Raw genomic sequence first — 23374 nt, 5'->3', positions numbered from 1 at the left:
AATTTTAGATTGCAACTCATGTTGAAAAGAACTCTGTACGACCTTAACTGTCCAAACTGTTCATTTCCAGAGTTCACAATCCCAGAACATCAGAGCAATGGTTATGTGCTAAGAGAGCATACTAAACACTGAAAGGAGGAAATAAAAAGATATGTATGAGTTACAAACTATCAGTGAAGGACGTATCTATTTGGCATATGTGCATCTGTAAAGGGGGAATACGTGTGATCATCTGGCTCAGCAGCTTATCAAATTGATACTTTTCCTTGAAGGCGGAATCTTGGGCTTTAGGATTTAAACTTCAATTACTTATGGATATCTTGTATTCATCATTGCTTGAAGTTGTAAATCAAGACTGAATATCTTTGTAAAAGATATACTATAGCTCAAACAGAAATTACAGACCCTCCCTGGGCTATGCAAGACCTGACTTACGCAAATCCGCACTTATGGAAAAAGCTCCGTAAGTTCTGTAAGCTTTTTTTTTTTTTTTGCGCGTACATAATTGTCAGGTATACATTCCCAACTTATGCAAGGCATTCCAGAACAGAATGCTTGCGTAAGTCGGGGAGCATCTGCAGAGGTCTGATGCAGAAATTATTGGGTGAGAGTCTATGGCCTGTGTGATGCAGAAGGTCAGACTATGATCTTAATAGTCCTTTCTGGCCTTAATATTTATCACTTTAAAAAAGCTTAAGACTCCAAACTTCATGATTGCAACGATAACCGTCATAATCTGAACGAGTCTAAACCAATGCAGTGATATCAGCCCAAACATGCAGACAGCCTGAAGCAACAGCTTTAAGGGAAATGGGAACGCTCCAATTCTTCTGAATATAGCATTCACTCTGAAGCCTGATGATGACGACCACTTAGAAATCAATGATCTTAGCTATTTCACTATTGGGAGCTTGCAAGAAAGGAGATGGTCAATCCTATTACAAAGATCTGTACAATCTACTCTGAACACCAGCTCATTTTTGCATTATGAGCATTTAAGTGCTGGTCAGAATTTGAGAAAATATTACTACTTCTCTTCTGCACAATCTGACCCTACTTTTGTGCAAGAGTACCTGTCTGTCACATTTGTAAAGTAACCATTTTTAAAAACAACTCCACAGGTCATTTATTCTTCCCAACTTATCTTCAATGAGTTCACAGAGCTGTTTTTAGGTCAAGCACTGACAACACATTTGGAAGCCTGAATTGAGGGTTGATATGCTACATATCTGCATTTGATTGTCATTTGCCAAATCCCTTAAAAAAAAGTTTTTAAAACAAACAAAAACAAAAAAAAGCATTAGTGTCTGTTGAATTGTTCTTTTTCAACTACATGACATCTTCACCGAAAAGAGATGGGCATACTGAAATATCTGTAGAGTACACTACTGAATAAATGCTTGAAGCAAGCATAAAAAGCATCAATGTGTGGTGCATATGAAGTTATGCAACGTAACAGACATTCCAAGAGAGTATAACAAGAGGTAGTAAAACAATTTCCAAGTGAAAAAGCACAGGCAATAAGCCACAGAATATGCAACATGAAAGCATGAGGTTGAAACACTCAGACTTGAGGGGTATTTATCTATAATTCCAAACGGAAGGTTCATCCTTTAACACTTTCACTAGCCCTTTTAAATGGAATGTTTACAATTTAGTTAGTTTTAAGGGCTAACGAGCCATTAAAATGAAGCATGTAATATTTAGAAAATTACTCATGAAAACCCATTAATATTTTCATTCTTTCAGTGAAAAGAGTAATTTTATAGTGTGTTTAATACACAGAGGTCAAGTTTAAAGCCTTGTGTTCAAACTAATTTTCAACAGCAATTCATTTTTTAAAGCTGCACTGAAAGTGTTAAGATGAGGTCAAGCTATCAGTTAAAGCTATGAGCTGCTGACCTTTTCAGTGTTACTAGCTGAGAACGGGAAAGTAGAAGATGAATAAGTAGATGTGTCCAAGTCTGGGCCCTCCATGGAGGAGCTCTGAGATATGTCAGGCCCCTCAGTAGAAGACTGGGATACCCGCTCTGCCCGTTGCACACTTACAATTTCAGAACTGTCCGAAGGGGTCACAGCTGAATCTGGACCTTCTGTGGTAGTCTGAGAGCTATCACTAACTGGTGAAGAAGCCTGCGTGCCATCATTCAAGTCCATAGTGGGGTCTGACTGGACAGTGCTGATTTGGCTGGAGCTCCGACTAAGCATGTCATCCTCTTCCCCTTCAGTAGTTGTGCTGGCCAAATCACAACTGGTCAGGTCTACAGAGTCTGATTGCAAAGCATGTTGTGAACGTGGCTGCTCAGTGATGATGTCATGTCCTGTGGGATCAGCTGCAGAACTTACTATTGATCCAGCTGATGATACTCCTGATGAAGAAGCTAATTCACTGGTTATCTCACTCTTCATGGAGGCTGAAACAAAAAGCAACTAGTGATCCAAAGTCATCTATCAAGAAAATATTCTGCACACACTTTAAGAAAAAAGATTTAAACACCAAAGAAAAATAAAATAATCAGATTCAGCTTTATACCTCTAATATAAAACTGGATTAAGCGAAAAGGCTTGGAAGGGAGCAGTGAATGAAGCAATAAAATATTGCTAGGGAGGTAAATGTCTGTAAGCCATTTAGGTATAGTACAGCCTTTTTAACTTTTCATTGCTTCTTCTAAAAAGGCTGTAACCAGCACCTTAAGGCCCATATTTAGTCCTTTTGGATTTGAACACTGTAGTCCAAGAACCATCTTTTTTAATTATGGGTTAAGATGCCAGAAGCAGGGTTTTAGAATTCAATGAAGAAAGTGTATGCAAATTTGGATACAAGTCTGAGGGAGTTATGTTTCTAAATAGTATGCATCTTCTACTTTAAAAAATACTACTTGTACAGCACTTTAAAAACAACATTTTAAAATAACAGCAAGAAACAGTTGCAAGCGACTAGAATGAAGGAGATGAGAAGGTAGGCAGATATTTTAAAGGCAAACTGTGATAATAAAAACACTGAAAGTTTATTCACTTACTGTCACAAGAAACACCAAGATTACTTCAACAGAAAGATCAGCAAAAAAAAAATCTATAGATTTAAATTTGTTTACTTAGTGCATTTGACAGCACATTGTGTATAGGCAGTCTTTTTCCCCTGTCTTCAGGTCTTTCAACACAGAAATAATGAATAGAAACTTTTTTAAAATATGAAAATATAATTGTAAAGAGAAAGATTGGCAGGACTACTCAGGAACAGGTGTAGTACTTAAAGCTACATTCAACTCTTTCTAGATTTTAAATTCATTTTTATCCCTTTAAATTAAGTTTTTAAATAATGATTCTTTTAAATACATGATGCCGCATTAAAGAGATTTTATGCTGTTTCCCCTTTAATCCTCAACTATGCAAATTCCATAATTCCATACAGTTGAATAAGACTTAACAATCTCCACACTTCGTAAACAAAGGATAAATGGTAAAGGTAAAGGAGATGGTAAAATGTAACTGTAGATAGCCTTGGGCTATTCTATTTTTAGTCAATCATACTTTATGGACAGACACCTATTTACTATTCAAGGTGGACTTGCTGAACAGCTTACAGAAACGCAGAAATGACACCAAAAACTCCATGTTAAAAAGAATGCAGTCCTACCTGCAAAAGTTGCAGTGCTGACTTCTGACCGTGTTTCAGGGTCATCCTCTAAGCCTTCTTCTTCTCCTAAAAGTACTTTACCTGATAAATGATGCAGCAATATGTTTAAATTTGCTAAAAATGCTATCCTATACCCTGGAAACAATCTCAATTCTTTTAAAAAAAGAGAGATGGTAGGTGAGGTAATATCTTTTATTGGACCAATTTCTGTTGGTGAGAGAAACAAGCTTCCAAGCTACATAAAACTCTTTTTCAGGGCTGAAAATGTACTCGGGAGTGTCACAGCTAAATACAAGATGGAACAATTTGTTTAGCTCTGTTCCACCTTGTATTTAGCTATGATACTCTAGAGTACATTTCCCAGCCCTGAAGACGAGCTCCGTTTAAGTTCAAAAGCTTGTGTCTCACCAACAGAAGTTGGTCCAATAAAAGATATTATCTCACGCACCTTAATATCTTGGGACCAACATGGCTACAACATTGCATACATGAAAAAAAAGTCAGATGTAAAATGTCTACCCTCTTTTAAGTACATTATTTATCCTTGCACTGAAAAAATATCTAGGTTATTAAAATAATGGATATGGGGAAAATGAATAGCTAAGAGAAAGAGCAGACAGCATTTTACTATGTAGTCGGGGAGAAGTGGACAATGACAAATGGACAATGAAGGCTGATTGCTTTGCATGACAGTTTGGGAATCTGTTTATGTGAACTTATGAATTCCAATCTTTTATGAATTCTCTGTATGCTTATACCCTTACTCATAGCTTTCATTGTATCCTTGCATCAATCCTCTTGTTTAAAGGGAGAGTGGTTTGAGCATTGGCCTGCTAAACCCAGGCTTGAGAGTTCAATCCTTGAGGGGGCCATTTGGGATTTGGGGCAAAAAATCTGTCTGGGGATTGGTCCTGCTTTGAGCAGGGGATTGGACTGGATGACCTCCTGAGGTCCCTTCCAACCCTAATCTTCTATGATTCTATGGTCTGGGTGTCTCCCCTGAATAGAGCAGACATTAAGGACCATCAGCATTGCAATAACCTTCCCTTATTAGGGTATTAGATTCTACCAGCCAAAAATGTTTGGCTTGCAAATGTCTCTTACCCCTCAGTAAGAGAGACTGAGGGTTGAGACCGCAGTCCATAAAGAATTACAGAGTGGAATTATTCCAAGGAAAGGACAGGAAGAGTACTGGAATCTGCTGTTAAAAGGGAAACTCTCTAACAAGGAGGCAGCATATCAAAACTAGAAGACAAGACTGGGCAGGAGTAGAAGGGCTGCAGAAGACTGGGCGCCAGAAGATGCTGATTAAGACTCAAAAGGCTCTCAGAAGGGGTGAGAAAACTGAGGAGGGTCTCACATGCCAGTGTTTGATATTTTCCCATAGATCTGTATATCTTGTGTGCTTTGTTTATGGCCAGGTCTACACTACAGACTTTTGCCAGCATAGCTCTGTCAGTCAGGGATGTAAAGAAGTGTGATCCCTGACTGACAGCTGTGTCCCCAAAAGCCCCTCACGTAGATGTAAAAGCAGTTTTGCTGGTACAACCTGCATCCACACTAGGAACCTTTTGCCAACATACACTACCAATATAGATATACTAGCAAAGCACTCAAAGTATAGACATGGCCAAGAAGTAAAGTGTGTGTGGTTTAGAAGTGCCTTTACAAAGTCTGTGTGTTCCTGGTTTAATTGTCACAAAATCCCCAAAAGGTGAAACAGTAATCCGGAGTATCCATGAGGATGGAGCTCTGGAGAAGGCATGCATGAGCTACTGGTGAGACCTGGGAGGTCCATATTGGTCTTGGGATCAAGGGTAGCTCAGGTCGCAGGGCTTCACATCCCGAGAAGATACCAGCATTGCACTAGTCTGCACCCCAGGAGTGAGCCTGAAAGGCCAGAGCAAGTCCATGTCCAGATGCTGCTCACACTCTAAATTTAGAAGCCTGTGAATGATGCAAAGTTGGAGTCTAACACAGTAGCCTAATAAATCCCACAATGGGGTGCTCGGCAAGGGCTATAATACTTTTTTAAAAAAAAAAAATGTGTAGGGTTACATAGAGATGCAAAACCCCACCTAATGCAATAAAATACATCAAACACACCCAAGAAATAAAAGAGTTAATATTATGATAATAGTATTAGCAGCTTATGTGACACATACTACTAAACTACCTATTTAGAAAGACTAACCAGTAATCCAAAATGCGTGGAAGATAATTGTTTTGCATTTCCAATTTTGTTTTCTTTTATGATGCAACCACAAGGCTGCATTACCAGACATTTGCATTTAATATTCTTGGTTTTGTATTTTTCATGTGAAGTAAAAATATGAAACACAGCTCTGTTAATACAGAGTTGCAGAATTGTGTTTATCCACAGCACCATTAAGTTTTAGAGTACCCAAGTCTACAGATAAGGAAAAATGTAGTTGTGGAATTTGGAATTGTGCAACTCCACGATACTCTGGAAAATAATGCAACTAAAAATGCTCTTTTTTGTGCTGTAAATGCATGAGAACATATTTTTTAAAATAATTATGCTGAAAATGGCTGTGTATACTTAAGGTTATACTGTGTTCTGAATCTCAAGCACAGAAGACTCAGTATATGATCATTAAATCATAGAATATCAGGGTTGGAAGGGACCTCAGGAGGTCATCTAGTCCAACCCCACTGCTCAAAGCAGGACCAATCCCCAACTAAATCATCCCAGCCAGGGCTTTCACTACCCTCCTAGTGAAAAAGTTTTTCTTAACATCCAACCTAAACCTCTCACACTGCAACTTGAGATCATTACTCCTTGGTTCTATCAACTGGTACCACGGAGAACAGTCTAGATCTATTCTCTTTGGAACCCCCTTTCAGCTAGTTGAAAGCAGCTATCAAATCCCCCCTCATTCTTCTCTTCTGCAGACTAAACAATCCCAGTTCCCTCAGCCTCTCCTCACAATTCATGTGCTCCAGCCCCCTAATCATTTTTGTTACTCTCCGCTGGACTCTTTCCAATTTTTCCACATCCTTCTTGTAGTGTGGGGCCCAAAACTGGACACAGTACTCCAGATGAGGCCTCACCAATGCCAAATAGAGGGGAATTATCATGTCCTTCAATCTGCTGACAATGCCCATACTTACACAGTCCAAAATGCTGTTAGCCTTCTTGACAACAAGGGCACACTGTTGACTCATATCCAGCTTCTTGTCCACTGTAACCCCTAGGTCCTTTTCTGTAGAACTGCTGCCTAGCCATTCGGCCCCTAGTCTGTAGCAGTGCATGGGATGCTTCTGTCTTAAGTGCAGGACTCTGCACTTGTTCTTGTTGAACCTCATCAGATTTCTTTTGGTCCAATCCTCTAATTTGTCTAGGTCCCTCTGTATCCTATCCCTACCCTCCAGCATATTTACCACTCCTCCCAGTTTAGTGTCATCTGCAAACTTGCTGATGGTGCAGTCCACGCCATCCTCCAGATCATTAATGAAGATATCGAACAAAACCGGCCCCAGGACCGACCCCTGAGGCACTCCACTATACTGGCTGTCAACTAGACATGGAGCCATTGATCATTACCCATTGAGCCTGATGATATAGCCAGCTTTCCATCCACCTGTAGCGGAGTGATTACCCGCTCCACCTCAGAAAGGGTTAAAAGCCAGCCCCTGGAGACAGCTGGGGCTGGGAGCCTTAAGCTAGGCTGATTGGGGAAGGCAGTCACAGCTGGGGCCACACCCCAATCAGGCCACAGCTGGCCTTATAAGAGGCTGGGAGCCAGGAACTCAGGCAGTCTCTCTCTAGCTGAAGAGAGTAATGGGCCTGACTGCTTGGGAGCTGAACAGGGTACTTGAGTGAAGCAGGGTTGGGGAAAGGCTAGAGGAGCTGGGGAGCTCCAGCCTGGAAACTCCCTAGGCTGCAGGCCTTGATAAAGGCTGGAAAAGTACTGGGGTTGCAGAGGGGCAGCCCAGGGTAGGCAAAGGCAGCAGGTCCAAACCCTCCATGCCGATGATGAATGATTTGTATACTGCAGTTGGCCCCAGTGAGCAGGGGCTAGATGGTGACTGGCAGTTGCCGTAGACTGAGACGAGGTGAGGGATAGAGGGTTGGAGGTTTCCCGGGGAGGGGAGACCCAGAGTTGTGAGGGAACTGCCAGGGGGCAGAACCCCTAGGCAAAGGGGCACCGAGGGCCCGGAGAGACATGGGGGCCAGCGGGGCATCGGCCTGCAGAGGGTGCTCCGGAGGCTGGAAAAGCTAATTCCCTGGACAACCAGCAAGAGGCGCTGCAGGGTGAGTAGTCCCCGACCTTATAGTCCATTCCTCCAGCCCATACTACTTTAACTTGCTGGCAAGAATACTGTGGGAAACCGTATCAAAAGCTTTGCTAAAATCAAGGAACAACACATCCACTGCTTTCCCCTCATCCACAGAGCCGGAGCAAGTTATCTCATCACAGAAGGTAATTAAGTTAGTCAGGCATGACTTGCCCTTGGTGAATCCATGCTGACTGTTCCTGATCAATTTTGTCTCGTCTAATCGCTTCAGAATTGATTCCTTGAGGACCTGCTCCATGATTTTTCCAGGGATTTTTGCTGGTCACCATCATTAAAGGTGACCAGCAAAGGGAAAAGAAGTGAGGTTTTGCCCTTTTTATTTGTTCTTGATGCATAAAGGAATGGAAGTTTTTGGCTTGGTTTTTACATTTGAAGTGTCAAGTCGTGAATTCTCCACTCCTCAAGCAAAAAATGGAATACTGGGATGACACCAAAACTGGTAAGGAAGTGAAGACCGAACTAACATGACAGTGGGTCTTTCTGAAAAAAAAAAAAATTTATAATCCCAAGTTGTAACACCTATTTAATTCAAACCTGGACACACTTGGAAAATAAACACTTTCCTTGAAAGATTCAACACCTTCTCCTCATTCAAATCCTTCCTAAAAGCCACTACTTCTCTGATACTACAAGTAATATGCTACACCTCTACCCCGATACAACGCGACCCAATATAACACGAACTTGGATATAATACAGTAAAGCAGCGCTCCGAGGGGCTGGGACTGCGTGCTCCGGTGGATCAAAGCAAGTTCAATATAACACAGTTTCACCTATAATGCAGTAAGTTTTTTGGCTCCCGAGGACAGCACTATATTGGGGTAGAGGTGTACTAATTTGCCCATTGCTCCAAGCTTCCTCACATTTTTTATAATCCACATATTCTGGATTTTCAATGTCCTCAGGGCAGACACTGTACTTTGTGTACAGACCAGTCACACGATCAGCAATAAATCATACATACACTTATACTCATGAAAGGATGAAAAAACTACTACTAGGATTTCCACCATCAAAACTAGGGAAGACAATATTTCATTTTCCAATGTTTCATGCATTTAGACATTTTAAAGAAACTAAAAAGGACAGTTTTTAGTTTCCCAAATTTAAGACTAATTGCAAATTAAATTGTGAATGAAAGCTGAAGTCAACTTTAGCTCTGTTCAAACCCCTTTGTAGAATATGATTATGTGGCCATGCAAACGACAGGTAATTACTCTTTTGTTTTTAAGATTCTGTACAGTTGTGGTCCAAAATGTAAGCATTCATTTAGAAAATATGTAGTCTTTCATTCTTATGGTTGACAAGACAGCCTTCAAAATATGGCCCAAACATAAATCAAAGCCTAAACTAAAACCATAGACACCCTGAAGCAACAGCACCAAGAGAGTGCAGAATATTAGAGTGCTGGGGGTGGAATCAAATGCTGCTGTGTTTCTCCCTCCCTTTCCTCACCTCTCCACCCATTGACCCATGGGGAGTGTATTAAATGTCCAAATAGCCCCACTCCTAGCAAAAAGAGCAGAACCCCAATGCTCCGAATGCCAGTAAACTGCAAAATTAGAAATCCACTTCAATGCAGCTAGCTCCTTCTGCTAATTTTTTAAAGTCTTCTCTAAAAGGGGAATGCATCTTTGAAATTCATGGTAAGAACTGATAATTAGACTGAATATTCTGTTCATCTATTCCAAAGACTACAGGAATAAACATGAAGTATGGGATTAAAATATGCACAAGTAAAATGCAGTTAGGATACTACAATAGCCATAGTTCAACTCTTGGCTTGTTTAGCCTAACCAAAAGAAGACTGAGGGGAGAGATGATATTGCTTTCTATAAATACAGCAGAGAGATAAAAAACAGGGAGGAAGAAGAGTTATTTAAGTTAAGCCTCAAGGTGGACACAAGAACAAATGACCATCAAAAAATTTAGGCTCAAAATTAGGTGAAGGTTTCTAACCATCAGAGGAGTGAAGTTCTGGAACAGCCTTTCAAGGGAAACAACGGGGGCAAAAAACCTAATTGGCTTCAAGAATGACCTTGATAAGCTTATGGAGGGGCAGGTGCGATGGGACTGCCTACAATGGCATTTGGCCCTCTGGCAACTTCCAGTAGCAAAATTCCTCAATGGCTCAAGTTGGGACACTAGATGGGGAGATCTGTGAGTTACTACAGAGAATTCTTTCCCAGGTATCTGCCTGGTGGGTCCTGCCCATATGCTCAGGGTCATATCTGGGGTCAAAAAGGAATTCTCCCCCAGCACAGATTGGCAGAGACCCTGGGGGGGTGGAGGGGTTCCCTTCCTCTGCAGTATGGGACCTGGGTCACTTGCAGCTTTAAACTAGTAAAGCTAGTAACGGTGAAATCTCTGTAAATTGAAGTCTTTAAGCATGATTTGAGGCCTTTAGTAACTCAGCCAGAGATCAGGAGTCTATTTCAGGAGTGGGTGGGTAAGGTTCTGATATCCTGCACATTACAGGCCCCAGACTAGAGGATCACGATGGTCCCTTCTGACCTCAAAGACTGCTACATGCAGCTACATGTAAATTATAATATCAGCTCTCATTTCATGATCATCTAAACAGGCAGGACCTGACATTAAGCAAAGACACAAGATGTGCAAAACGTGTTTTATCAAATGAAGATTATATTAATTAATTGTAGATAGTTTAATGTTTTTTTAATTTAAAGGACTGTTTAATCTATAATCATCATTAGTAAAATATAAACTTATTTTACTGAAGACTTACTGCTATATTCAAAATATTTAAACCAAACTTGAAAAACAAAGATTACACCTTTATTAGCATATAGTGTAACGTGGTGTTCACTTATTTGTTGCATAGTAAGCTTGCTTCCAGATGCATATAGAAATAGATTCTACTTTCTCAATACTATCTCTTCCTTTATCTTTCCTAAAATGAGTCTTATATAGACCTATCACTGTAGCTCCCAAACATCCATTCCATTCAGCAACATCACAGATTATCACATTAAGATACTTTCTTATCACACTGAGATCAAGAATAGTTTATTTTTTATTTATTTTAACACAAAAAATAACCAATTAGAGGGAAAAAAGAGCATATTTGAAACAGTGTAAATTAGGTGCTGTAGTGGCCCTAATTGATGTAGTGGCAACACATGCTTGTTAAATCCCCATTCTACTTCTAAACTGTTTATCCCAGGAAAGGTATTTTTCTCCCACATACCTCCTTCTCTACCCCAAATCCTATACTGGAATTTGTTAGCACAGACCTCTGTTCCCACACAGAGTACCACAGAAGCCAATGGGATTGTGCAGTGGCACAGCAGGAGACAGAACTAGTGAATCCTGATGTAGGGTGTCTAAAATGACTCCATTACTGCTGTCAAGTTTCTTTAGAAAAACTACACGAGTATGACTGAACATGAAGTACGTTATCATGGTCAAACTGCACACAGAATGTTTAAGGGTGATAGCTCAAACTAACATTTCAACATAAACCTCCAGTGATGGAGAAAAAAATCAAAATGATAGGTAATAATCATAAGTGAGCAGTGTTAGTCATCACAGGACAGACAGACCAGATCAGAGCACAAGTGGTATTTTAAAACATGCAAGACATACACATGCATTAGTGAAGGAATGCAACAGTTAGAAAGATCAAAAAGCATAATTTTCCAATTTAATTGTCTGTTAACTGTTGTGTCTGTTTCATTCCAAGTCAAATATTGTTGTTAAAAAAGGTAACCGGACCCTGTTCAGTGAAAGCTGCATCAACAATGATCAAAATAATTCTGCCAGCAAAAGCAAAGAAAAAAATTGCAATAATATTCTGCTTTTTTAATTACTTCACTATATCTTGGTAGTAGTGTCAAACTCTTACAAAAATTAGATTTATGCTCTTCAATCCCAGTTGCAAAGAGGAACACATTAGTGAATAGAAATCAAAATTTAGCAAGACAAATGAAGTGAAAAATCAGAAAAGCATGTGATTAAACAACTGTGATTCTGAAGATAGTCACCTTTTAGTTTTCTTGACAGACAAGGGCTGCATGAAGACCCCCCTGTAGCTGCAAATCACGGAAAAGAACAGCTGCTGAAATTAAGAAGGAATTCTAATAGCCTCATAAGGCCATTAGATAAAGTTTAGAAATTAAATAGAAAATGTGTTTCCTTTAAGGTTTCAAATCCTTGTCATGTATAGTATCTCTAAAATGTTGTACTCAGTCACTTCTTTGCACTCCAGGAAAATAAACTCAACTGAAGTTTTTTAACTTTTAAAAATATACAATTCATTTGTCTTTGAAATATCGGGGGGGTTTTTGTTGTTTTTTTTTCGGCCTGGCTAATGAATCATCATCTATTATCAGAAAACTTGTAAATCAGAGAGATTGGAAAGTTCATTCTTCTCTCTAATATAGAAAATGAGTCCACCATAAAATTGAAGTTTTTTTTAAAAAATCCAATGTGGGGCTAACATTTTCTTTTCTGGAAATTAAAAAGTTAAGACAATATTTCATTTATAAGAACACGTACTTCATAGACAAGAGCATCAAAACCTAAAGAAACAAAATTATAAACAAGCTTAATAGTTGCACTGAGAATTTGTGCTTATTGTTGGTAGTAAACTAGACAATTGGCAAGGAGCTTTCATAGTTAATGTACATTTTTATTAGATCGCCTTCTATGCATCACAGCAGCCTGGTCAAAAGATTGGTAAGAAGGGTATTAATTTTCTCAAAGTTATCAATTAGAATGGTGGTCTTACAACTTTTGGTTAAACAAAAAAGGAGATAAGTACAAAAGACTGTACTAAGATATGTATATTAAGAACATTATCCCAAACGCCAATCTTTACCAATTTCCTCTACATGCATAAAGAATCTGCACACCTACTTCTGAACAAGCCTGAAGTTTCCACACACCATTTTTTAACACTAATCTTTTATCATTCTGGCTAACTAAGGAATTTAAAGAGCCTGCAATGTGTGTTGATCTCTCAGCCAAAAGACCAAAAATATTGCTTACCTATAAACTCCACTATGCTTCCACTGCAGCTTCTGCTGATAGACTCGTCTTTGGATACACTGACCTGTGTAATGCCTCCTGAAGTGGTCAGGGCATGAAGAAGATCAGGCGGTGGTGTTCTAAAAAGTTGCTGTAATAGTTCTAAAGCTCCAGTCACAACATTGTGGTCCTGGTGCTGAGTGTAATGCAAAGTCAATTCATAGACCTATAAATCAAAGAAACCTTACTAGTAAATATTTATAACTATCGATCTCCTTTTCTAAATAGGCTCCTACACCACTCTTGCAGCCAGAGGTTCTAAGCAACTTCCAGTAGTGCACTAAGTGACGTGACTAACATCTGTCACATGCAGTTTGTTTGATCTCATCCTCTTCCCACAGAGAAAATTGTATGTGCAATGTGTTTTGTTTTGGTATGGTTTTTATTTTTAAAAGGTACACATTGCTGTATTAGAGAAGGCAAGTCAAATAAGTGTACTTTGCACTTGACCATCACAAACCTTGCCAGCTTCTGCTTCCTCAGCTCCTAAGAATTACTAATTTATAATATTGCCATTGCACTTTGCTTTGTAATGATATTCATATTTTGCTAGTCAATGGGCAAACACATAATCAAATAAAATAATATTGACAAAAATAAACTGTAAATGGCTCCCAACTCAGAACTAAAATAGTTGACAAATATGAGAAATCTGTTATACTGTGCATTACAAGGAGGTTTGCTGGCTCGTAAGCCAATTAGTACTTTGAAAGAGTTACCATTCAGCTCTCACCTGTATAAGCTGATCTGGAGAAGGTGAAATCTCTGTTTCTTTTCGTGTTACACCAAAACTGCCTTTCAAACTGGTATCCTTTACTTGCTGCTGCAGTAACGGTATTAGATACCTTAGTGTGAGCAGTACTCCAAGAATTAAAAGAGTAGGATGTTCATCTTCCACAGGAACCAACAAACCTGCAAAAAAGTTATGACTCTTATCTTATTGGTAGTACAAGTACTATACATTAACTCAAGACATCATCATCAGTTCTTTTACTTATCCAATAAAAACAAAAAAAAACCCACACACCTATGTCAGAAGTGTCACTAAAAAAGCAAGAGTAATGGAGAACAAAAAAAGCTTACTAACCTGCTATGTAATTGTCCTTCAAGATGTGTGGCACATGTCCATTCCACTTCAGAGGAATGTGTGCACCCAAGTCAGACATTCTTCCCTTGGTGCAGGGCCGGTGCTTGCATTTAGAAGGCTTAGGCAATCGCCTAGGTCGCCAGCATTATTAAGGGGCGGCATTTTGCCGGAGGGGGCGGCAGGCAGCTCCGGTGGAGCTGCCGCAGTGGTGCCTGCGGAGGGTCCGCTGGTTCGGTGGAGGTGCCGTAGTTGTGCATGCGGATGGTCAGCTGCTCGCATGACTGCGGCAGCTCCACCGGAGCCGTGGAAGCAGCTGACTGTCCGCAGGTAGGACTGCAGAGCCGAGGGACCAGCGCGCGGGGTGGCGAAATGGCCATGTGCCTAGGGCGCTCAAACCCCTAGCGCCAGTCCTGCCTTGGTGGTACCCTCTGGGGCAGCACAGGCAGCATCTGCTGTCTTGTGCTGCTGCACCATGGTATAAAGGTCAGAGTTATACCAGACTCCACTCAGTTTCTTAGTACCAGATTCCATACAGAAGAAGGAGAGCAGACCATGGAATGGACATGTGAAACATCTTTAAGAACAACAGTTACAGAAAAGGTTAGTAACTATTTTTTCTTCAAGTGACTGCACATGTCCATTCCACTTCAGGTGAATCACAAGCAGTTCAAACTGGAGGTGGGATTCAGAATCTACTTGAACAAGGACTGAACAGCTATTTGTCCAAACTTGCTATATCTCTGGAAAGCTAAGATACAGCATAGTAAGTAGTAGAAGTATATACCAATGACCAAGCTGCAGCTCTGCAAAATGTCTGGGGTGAGTATTTGAGCCCCCTTCACATCCACAAAAAAGCTGTGGAAGCTGCATGACACCTTGCACAGCTACCACCTGGCTAGGGGAGGTATATTGGTAGCATAGGCATATGCAGGAAAAAAATCCTGGACGAAATCTTCTACATTGAGACTGGAAGGCTTTTCATCCTGTCTGCAACTGTGATGAACAGCTGGAATGACAACATAAGAGATCTAGTCCTGTCTAAGTAAAAGGCAATGGCCCTTCTACATCCAAGGTATGGAGCCTCTCCTCCTCTTTATGAACACTGGTAATAATATGCCCTGTCTGAGGTGGAATTTTGATACTACCTTTGTCAGGAATTTGAGGCATAGACACAAATATATAAAAAACATAAGGAGGATCAGCTCCCAATACTCATAACTCCAGACTCTTCTCGCAGAGGGAACAGCTATCAAAAATGCTACTTCCTTGGAGAGATGTAGCAAAGAGCAGGCAGCAACCAGTTCAAATGGCAATCCCATCTCACTTTCTGGCACCAGATTTAAGAGCCAGAGACGAAAGTGATCTATGACATGGGGATATAACCTGGCCAGACACTTAAGAATCTGACATCGGACCAGAAAATACCAAGCAGCCCACAATTGGAGGGTGGAAAGCAAAGATAGTTCCATTAGGGTTTACCTGGCAGCTAAATGACAGGACTTGTGGTTTTGGTAGAACAAGTAATCCAAAATACGTTGGGAGAAGCTAGGATTGGCAAAACACCCTTCCTGTTTTGACCATAAGGAGAATCATTTTCACTTTAACAGGTAAGTATATCTAGTAGGTAGCTTTCTGATATTCTGGAGAATTTTTTGTACATTTCCTGAAACACTCTGCTTCCTGAGGCACTGAACATGGAGCATCCAGGCCGTGAGATGGAGAGCAGCCAGGTTGGGATGTAGTAGGTTGGGATCATGGGAGATCAAATCCAGTTCTGAAGGTAGTACCAAAGAAGCCCTGCCAAGAGACTCAGGAAACTGGAGAACCAATGCTGGCGTGGCCACACCAGGGATATGAGGATCATATGAGCATGATCCTGCTTGAGCAACACCCTGGGAAGAAGCAGAATGGGAAGGCAGGTATACATCACATTGCCATTCCAAGACTGTAGGAAAGCATCTATCAGAGATCCCTGACTGTGCGCTACCCTGCAACAACAAACCTACTACATTCTGTTAGGAAGAGTAGCAGATAAGTCTGTGTGTGAGACCTCTCAGGTTTGAAAAATTAATCTCACCATATCCAGCTTGAGAGACTGCTTGTGAGCTCTGCTGAACAATCTACTTACTGAACTCCCAGGAGGCTGAGGTGTATTGCATTGGCAATACAAAACTCTTAGCTATATTGCCTCTTCACAGAGGCAATCTGATCTGAAACCTTCTTGCCCATTCACATAGAATACTGCCTCAGCATTGTCCATGAGGACTTGTTGATCTTTTCTCCTTCACATGAAGGGAGAGGATCTACAAGCCAGATGAATATCCCACAATTGCTTTATGTTTACGTGGAGGGTCAAATCTTGCTGAGAACACACAGCTTGATTTGGTAGGTTTACTAGGTGAGCTCCACAACCTACAGAGGAAGTATCTGTAACCAGAGTCAATATGGTTAAGGGAGGGTGAAGGAAATTCCCATTATATACGTTGGCCAGATCCATTCACCACCAGTCCAACGAGGCTAGTACTTGAATCGGCATGTCCAACGGGTCACGAGGGAGGAGTAAACCAACTTGAACCAGCCCTGCAACTTTTTGAGACAAAGCCTGGCATGCCGAATCACACACGTGCAGGAGGCCATGTGTCTCTGTAGTCTGGGGAAATTTCTTAATGTTGTAAGTGGATGGGCTTTCAGAACTATGGAAATGTTTAACACTATCTGGAATCTGGCTTCAGGCAGAAATACCCTGACTATTATACAATTCAGAATCATCCCTATACATTTTATTCTCTTTTATTTATTTATACTGATTTGTCCTCATTGATCAACAGATCCAGAACACTGAAAAGGGACAGATCCAGGATAGAATGACTTCTGTTTGGAGCTTGGATAGACCTCATATCAGCCAATTGTCCAGGGACGGAAATATTTGCATCCCTGCTTTAATTAGGAATGCAGCTATGGCAGTGGCTCAAAACATTTTTACTGGTGACCCCTGTCACGTAGCAAGCCTCTGAATGCAACACCCCTTATAAACTAAAAACATTTTTTATATATTTAACACCATTATAAATGCTGGAGGCAAAATGGGGTTTGGGGTGGAGGTTGACAGCTTGTGATCCCCCATGTAATAACCCTGCAACGCCCTAAGGGGTCCCGACTCCTAGTCTGAGAACCCCTGAGCTATGGCCACCATGCATTTTGCAGACACACAGACACCCTGAAGGATAGGACCATAAACTGATAATGTTGCTGACCAGAAATCTTAGGAATCTTCTATGGGTTTGATGAATAGCAACATGAAAATATGCATCCTTCATGTCAAGAGCAGAGTACCAGTTGCCTGGATCCTCAGAGGAGATGACAGAGGCCAGAGTGATCATGTGAAACCTTATTTTCTTTATATATTAATTCAAATGTTGCAAGTCTAGGAAGGGCATGAGACCTCATCTTCTCTTTGGAATCAGATGTAACATGAACAGAAACCCTTCACTAGGTGGAGAGAGTGAATCTCTTTTATAGTTCTCAAATGGAGGAGAGCCTGCACTTCTTGGAGAAGGACATCCTCATGAGAGTGGTCCCTGAAGACAGATGGGAAAGGGGATTAAAAGAGGGGGACAGACAAACTGCAGTGTGTGTCCTGTTCCACAGTACTTTGGACCCATTGGTCTGTAGTAAGATGGGACCAAGCATACAGGAAGTGAGAAAACCTATTGGAAAAAAATGAGGAGGGAGAAAACTGGTACATTGTGATCTGGTACTCTGTCCTTGACAAGACAGTCAAACAGACATCTATGGACTTCCCAACTATCTTGAAGAACCTGCCAAAGAAGAAAACTGAGGAGGAAATGGTCTTCTCCTGTGTTTTTTCCTCTGTTTTCTAGATTGGTCAGGCTGCCTCAATGGGAAAGGAAGGGATCTCTGCTGGCAGAATTGTTTTCTTTTAGGAAAAAGCAAAAAAAATCCCAATGATTACAACATGGCCCTCAAATCTTGGAGAATGTGGAGTGTCTCATTAGTCTTCTGCAAGAAGAGCATAAGGACCCTCAAAAGGGAGATCCTAGATCGTCTGCTGGGCTCCTGTGATAGACCAAAGGACTGAAGTCACCAACATCTGTGCATAGATACTGCAGATTCCAGGGACCTGGCCACCAAATATGCCCCACCTAACGATGCTTGCAGAGAGCTGTAAGCCAACAGCTTCCCCTTGTCTGGCCGTGTATGGCATCCTCTGGCAACTTGTCTGAGATCTTCAGCTTACTGTCCCAGAGGAAGAGGTCATATCTGGCCAACAAGGTTTGTTGGTTAACTATACAAAATCGAAGACCAGATGTGGAATAGATTTTTCTACCAAAAAGCCTAATTTCTTTGTATTCTTGTCCTTTGGGGTAGAAAAGGGTTTACCCTGATGGCACTCTTTCATTTGCTGCTGTGACAACTAAGGAAGGATAGTTATAAAAACATTCATAGCCTTGAGAAGGGACATCTTTTCTTGATTCTCTTGGCTGTTGAAGGCAGAGGGTGACAGTTGCCACAAGGATTTTGCAGATTTAGTCTGGCCTTGCTGATAGGCAGAAGGCTCTGCCGAACTCAGAATGTCTACCAGCCTGCAAGAATTATCTTGGACCACCTCAAGAGGAATATCAAGAGGTAACTACTCTCCTTAAAAGGATCATGGTAAGTCTTACAGTCATTTTGGACAGGTAAGGAATCCCAGAGTACAATAGTCTCACTTGGCGATGAGGAGGATGACTGCAGAGGAGACTGAGGCCGATCCTCCTGTAGCGCAATGGGTGGAGGTTCCAATGCCTGCAGGCCTGAGAATCTTCTGTGGTACCAACAATAACCTCCTGGGCCTCCTCATGTGCCCTTGCATGTCCTCTGCTAGGAGATCTGGTGATGACCTTGAGAGGATCCGGAAGTGGGATGCATGCCCCACGGGTTCCAGGAGCCATGACAGAAGCAAGAGTCTTTATCTCTGAACATTTAGTGGATAGTAACTGAACTCCTTTGTCAAGTATCAGAAGAGTAGCCGCATTAGTCTGGATCTGTAAAAGCAGCAAAGAGTCCTGTGGCACCTTATAGACTAACAGACATATTGGAGCATGTGCTTTCGTGAGTGAATACCCACTTTGTCAGATGCATGAAGTGGGTATTCACCCATGAAAGCTCATGCTCCAATACGTCTGTTAGTTTACAAGGTGCCACAGGACTCTTTGCTGCTTGAACTCCCTTCATGAAGAAGAAGGGGAGTGCCTCCTTTTCAAGGAGCAGAAGAGCCTCTCTCACACTCCAAGGAGGATGGTTCTGAAGTTTAAGAGCTTCTCTCCAGAGACATACCACTATAAGGAATGATATGCTAGGTTTACCCTTAGAGTGCACGGGTCAAGCAAGTGCTGGATGCTCTGATGCTCCAGCCCTGCCCCATATCAAGAGTTCATCACAACTCTGAGTTAAGTCCATAGCCATGGCCTAAGGATCCACATTGGTATCGGCCAGCTTCACTCTGATACCATCAGTGAGTCCAGTGCCAAGAGTACATCTTGTGGCACGACACAGGTCTCCAGCATCATTGCTGCCGAGATTTCCCTGGTGCTTCTGTTGCTGAATGAAGTAGTCAGTACCATAGCAGACATCAGTCTCAACAGCCCAGGCACTGGCGCTGGAACTGATGACCCCAATTAGAAAAGGTCAGTACTGTAGAGGGACTCTTCCTGTAGCAGACCCTGACTTGCCCTCCTCAATGCTTACTGGTGGACAGTACCGGGGACCTCAAAGTCTCTGCTCAAAGTACTGCTTCTAAAGTAACTACACAATGTCATGTTACGGGTGGGGGCAGCCACAGAATGCCTTCTAATTTTTAGAAGAGAGTAAAAAATCCACCTATCTAAAATTGTGGAAGCATTTTTTTAACTCAAGACTTAGTTCTTCAAGTATAGAAAGGTAAAGAAGTGCCCTTAAAGCAAGGATGGCCAAGAGGATCTTCAAGGCTGGCTTTTAAAGAAGGAAAAATGGACATGAAGGAAACTCCAGAAAATGTAGGTATCCACAAAGAGAAGCAATTAGAAAGTCAAACAGATACCCTCAGGGGAAAGAACCAAGACCCTCCACACCAAAGACAAAACTCTACTGCACACAATCGTGGTTTCACACACGTTTTGTAAGCCTTCTCAGATCCCAAAATGACCCCTCCCAATGCCCCAACTGCAAGCTCCCCTTCTTTGCCTATTATCTTTCAACATTAAGTAATAGTCACTTGACACCTGCCCTGGGCAGTGTCCATCTTGCCAAGCCTAAACACTAAAATAATCATAACATTGATTTGACTTCAGTTTTGTTTGTTTGTTTTTTAACTTTTTTGATAAAAAATTTAAGATTTGGCAATGAAATAATTGTATTTTTTTCTTTTAGCAATAAATCCACATGCTTATTCCATTAACAGAACTAGAATTAGAAGGACATTTTCACAGTTGACAGACTAATGAAACTGTTGATCCTTCAAGCACACTGGGAGTTCTGATTTACTGGATTATTCCAACTTTTCTTTTTTCATTATATACACATGTTTTAAGTCACAATGCTCTCATTTTATTTTGTGGACTATGCTTTTTCATTAATCTATGCTTCTAGATTATCTATCCAAAGTTCTGATATAGCATTTATCTGATTTGGGAAGAGGTGATGAGTACCGCAGAAATATGGCATTATTTTATTATATATCTGTAAAAGTCCCCCTGACAAAAGGCAAAAATGGGCCATACGTATTTTTTTCATTATGTTGATTAAATGTGCCACAATATCATAAAGCAGCGGTTCTCAACCTTTCAAGATTACTGTACCCCTTTCAGGAGTTTCATTTGTCTTGCGTACTGAAAACTACCTGCTTACAAAATCAGAAATAGAAATATAAGAAGTGTCAAAGCATACTAGTACTGAAAAATTGCTTAATTTCTCATTTTTACCACATAATTATAAAGTAAATTGATTAGAATATAAATATTGTACTTGCATTTCAGTGCATAGTATATAGAGCACAGTATAAACAAGTCATTGTCTGTATGAAATTTTAGCTTGTACTGACTTCATTAGTGCTTTATAGGTAGCCTGTTGTAAAACTAGGTAACTGTCGAAATGAGTTGATGTAGCCCCTAGAAGACATCTGCGTACCCACAGAGCAAGCACTGGTGACACCTAACATGCAGGTTAGAAGTTGGCAGCAAAGCTACCTAACATAGGAATTACTATAACGGTTTAATTTTATATTTGCCAATTCTGTTTTTTCCAATATTACTCATGCCTTGAGGATGTAAGAGCAGTTTCCTGAATCTTACCTAAAAGCACATTCAGTAACCAGGTATAAAAATATTGTGTTCTTCGTGAGTGTTGACAGATGCTCACTGCTGATCCAGCTGCTGTTCGACGGATGGTAGGAGAACTGGATTTAAGATTAGCAATGAAAGCCTTCAATAAAACCTAAAAGTTACAAAAATTAAAAAAAAAAATAAAAAAAAATCATAAAAGTTACTTCAAGACAGGCAGAACTCAGTAAGCAAAACAAGAAAATTCTTCCCCTCCATCCACCCAAAAAGTTATTTTGATTTAAAAAAATTCCTATAAATAATCCAAAGGGTGGAGGAAAATATAAATAATACATGTTTTAATAATTCAAATCTGGTAGCCGTTACACTACCGTCTGTAACATCTGATTAGGTTCTAATGGTTGATTAACTATGTTCTCATGTGTAATAAAAATGTTTCTTAATAGTTTAAAACAGGTGTACCTTGATTTCATTGTCATTTGCAAAGTTGCCAAATGCTGCCATGATTTTTGGTATTGCTGCAGCCACTGTCTCTTGTACCGATTCTTCAGGCCGCTTACTTATTCGCGTTAGACAGGGCAATAGGTTGACTAAGTATGGCCTAGTTATAGCACAGGAATAAGAATTCTTTTGGTCAATAATATTTTATATATTATCTAATCATAAGCATTTGAGACATTCTTTCTAATACAGCCCCCATCAAAGCTCGGAGTGCTGTACAACAGTATTATATTCACATACATAAAGATACAATATATCAGCAATACAACATATACACCACTATGATGATTAGAAGTGGAAGACGTTACAAAGAGTACACAACACTGAACTACAATTTTGGGGCAGGGACTATTGTCTTCATGAGGGTTTGTACAGAGCAAAACACAATGCGGCCTGTTGTATTAATTTCAATGGACTATATCCGATCAAAGTGTTAAAGGTGTTAATATAACTGTCACTGTCCAACATTAAATAGTTTCAAACAAGCTTCAGTTATTAGTATACAGAAACCTCTGCCTCCTTAGTACCATGGCAAACACTCCATTAAATTTTTTGTTAACATTTTATTAAAAGATACAGAAAAGAAAGAGAAACAAACAGTTAAAGCATTTGAAATGTAAAGTGTTAAATAAGGCTTCCGTTTTAACCATAACCTTTGTTCCCTTTCTCTTTAGCTATACAGAGTTTTTATAGGAACAAACCTTTTTTTACAGTCTTTCGATAGTATAAAAGATGGCAATAACTGTCCTTTCCGGAATAAAGAGGCTAAGTTAGTTGCAATGGGCTGGAGCTGTTGTTAAAGTCAAGTCCTGTTTTTTGTTTGTTTGCTTTTAAGACAAAACGAGACAAATGCACACAAAAGGGAAGAGAAAAAAACCCAGCAGAGATAGAAAAATACTACTGCTTCCATCTGTGGTGTTCACTTTTACTAGCTACCTCACTGCTGGAGAAACACATGCACAAACACACCATTTTATTAATTACTTTGAGACCTGGCAAACTTTTACCAGCATTGGGCTGTTTAGGCATTGCTTGTCTTTTTGGTCACAGGCTTACAACAGTGTTGTAAAATATGCAGTCTATCTGGGTAAGCCAGATTCTTATACAGAATGCAAAAGAAGAGGAATAGCGAAGAGAAAGAAATACAGTTGGCAAGAAAAAGACACACAAGAGGCGTGACAAAGTCTCAGATCTCTGATGGCGTTTGGGATTTAAATCAGAGCCAATGGAGGTGGCCGTGTAATTTGACCCAGTGTAGTCAGGGCATGTTTTAGGATCAGGACACTGAAGGCCCAACAGTGCCATGGTGGATCCCAGGGGTCCCAGAAAATGGTGGTGGTGGCAGCCAGAATGATGAAGCTCACGCCCTCCCCTTATCTCTGCCCGGCACTATTCGCTTGCACCAAATCTTCCTCCCAAAGTCTCTTTGTTTAAGGACCCCAAAAGGAAGAGATGGGT

The 23374-nt window shown here is 40.6% G+C and overlaps 1 protein-coding gene across 1 annotated transcript in view; it reads right to left on the bottom strand.

Annotated features, from left to right (window-relative positions):
* HTT (huntingtin) overlaps positions 1-23374 on the bottom strand; it is a 219835-nt gene that overhangs the window by 174139 nt on the left and 22322 nt on the right. Inside the window, 7 exon segments of the mRNA XM_030564220.1 lie at positions 2050-2414; positions 3638-3718; positions 11968-12015; positions 12974-13178; positions 13746-13924; positions 21428-21569; positions 21878-22016. Coding sequence (XP_030420080.1) covers positions 2050-2414; positions 3638-3718; positions 11968-12015; positions 12974-13178; positions 13746-13924; positions 21428-21569; positions 21878-22016 — 1159 coding nt within the window.

Source organism: Gopherus evgoodei, chromosome 5 (genome assembly GCF_007399415.2).
Source record: "Gopherus evgoodei ecotype Sinaloan lineage chromosome 5, rGopEvg1_v1.p, whole genome shotgun sequence".
Lineage (NCBI taxonomy): Eukaryota > Metazoa > Chordata > Testudines > Testudinidae > Gopherus > Gopherus evgoodei.
This window is presented reverse-complemented; position numbering and strand designations above follow the sequence as displayed.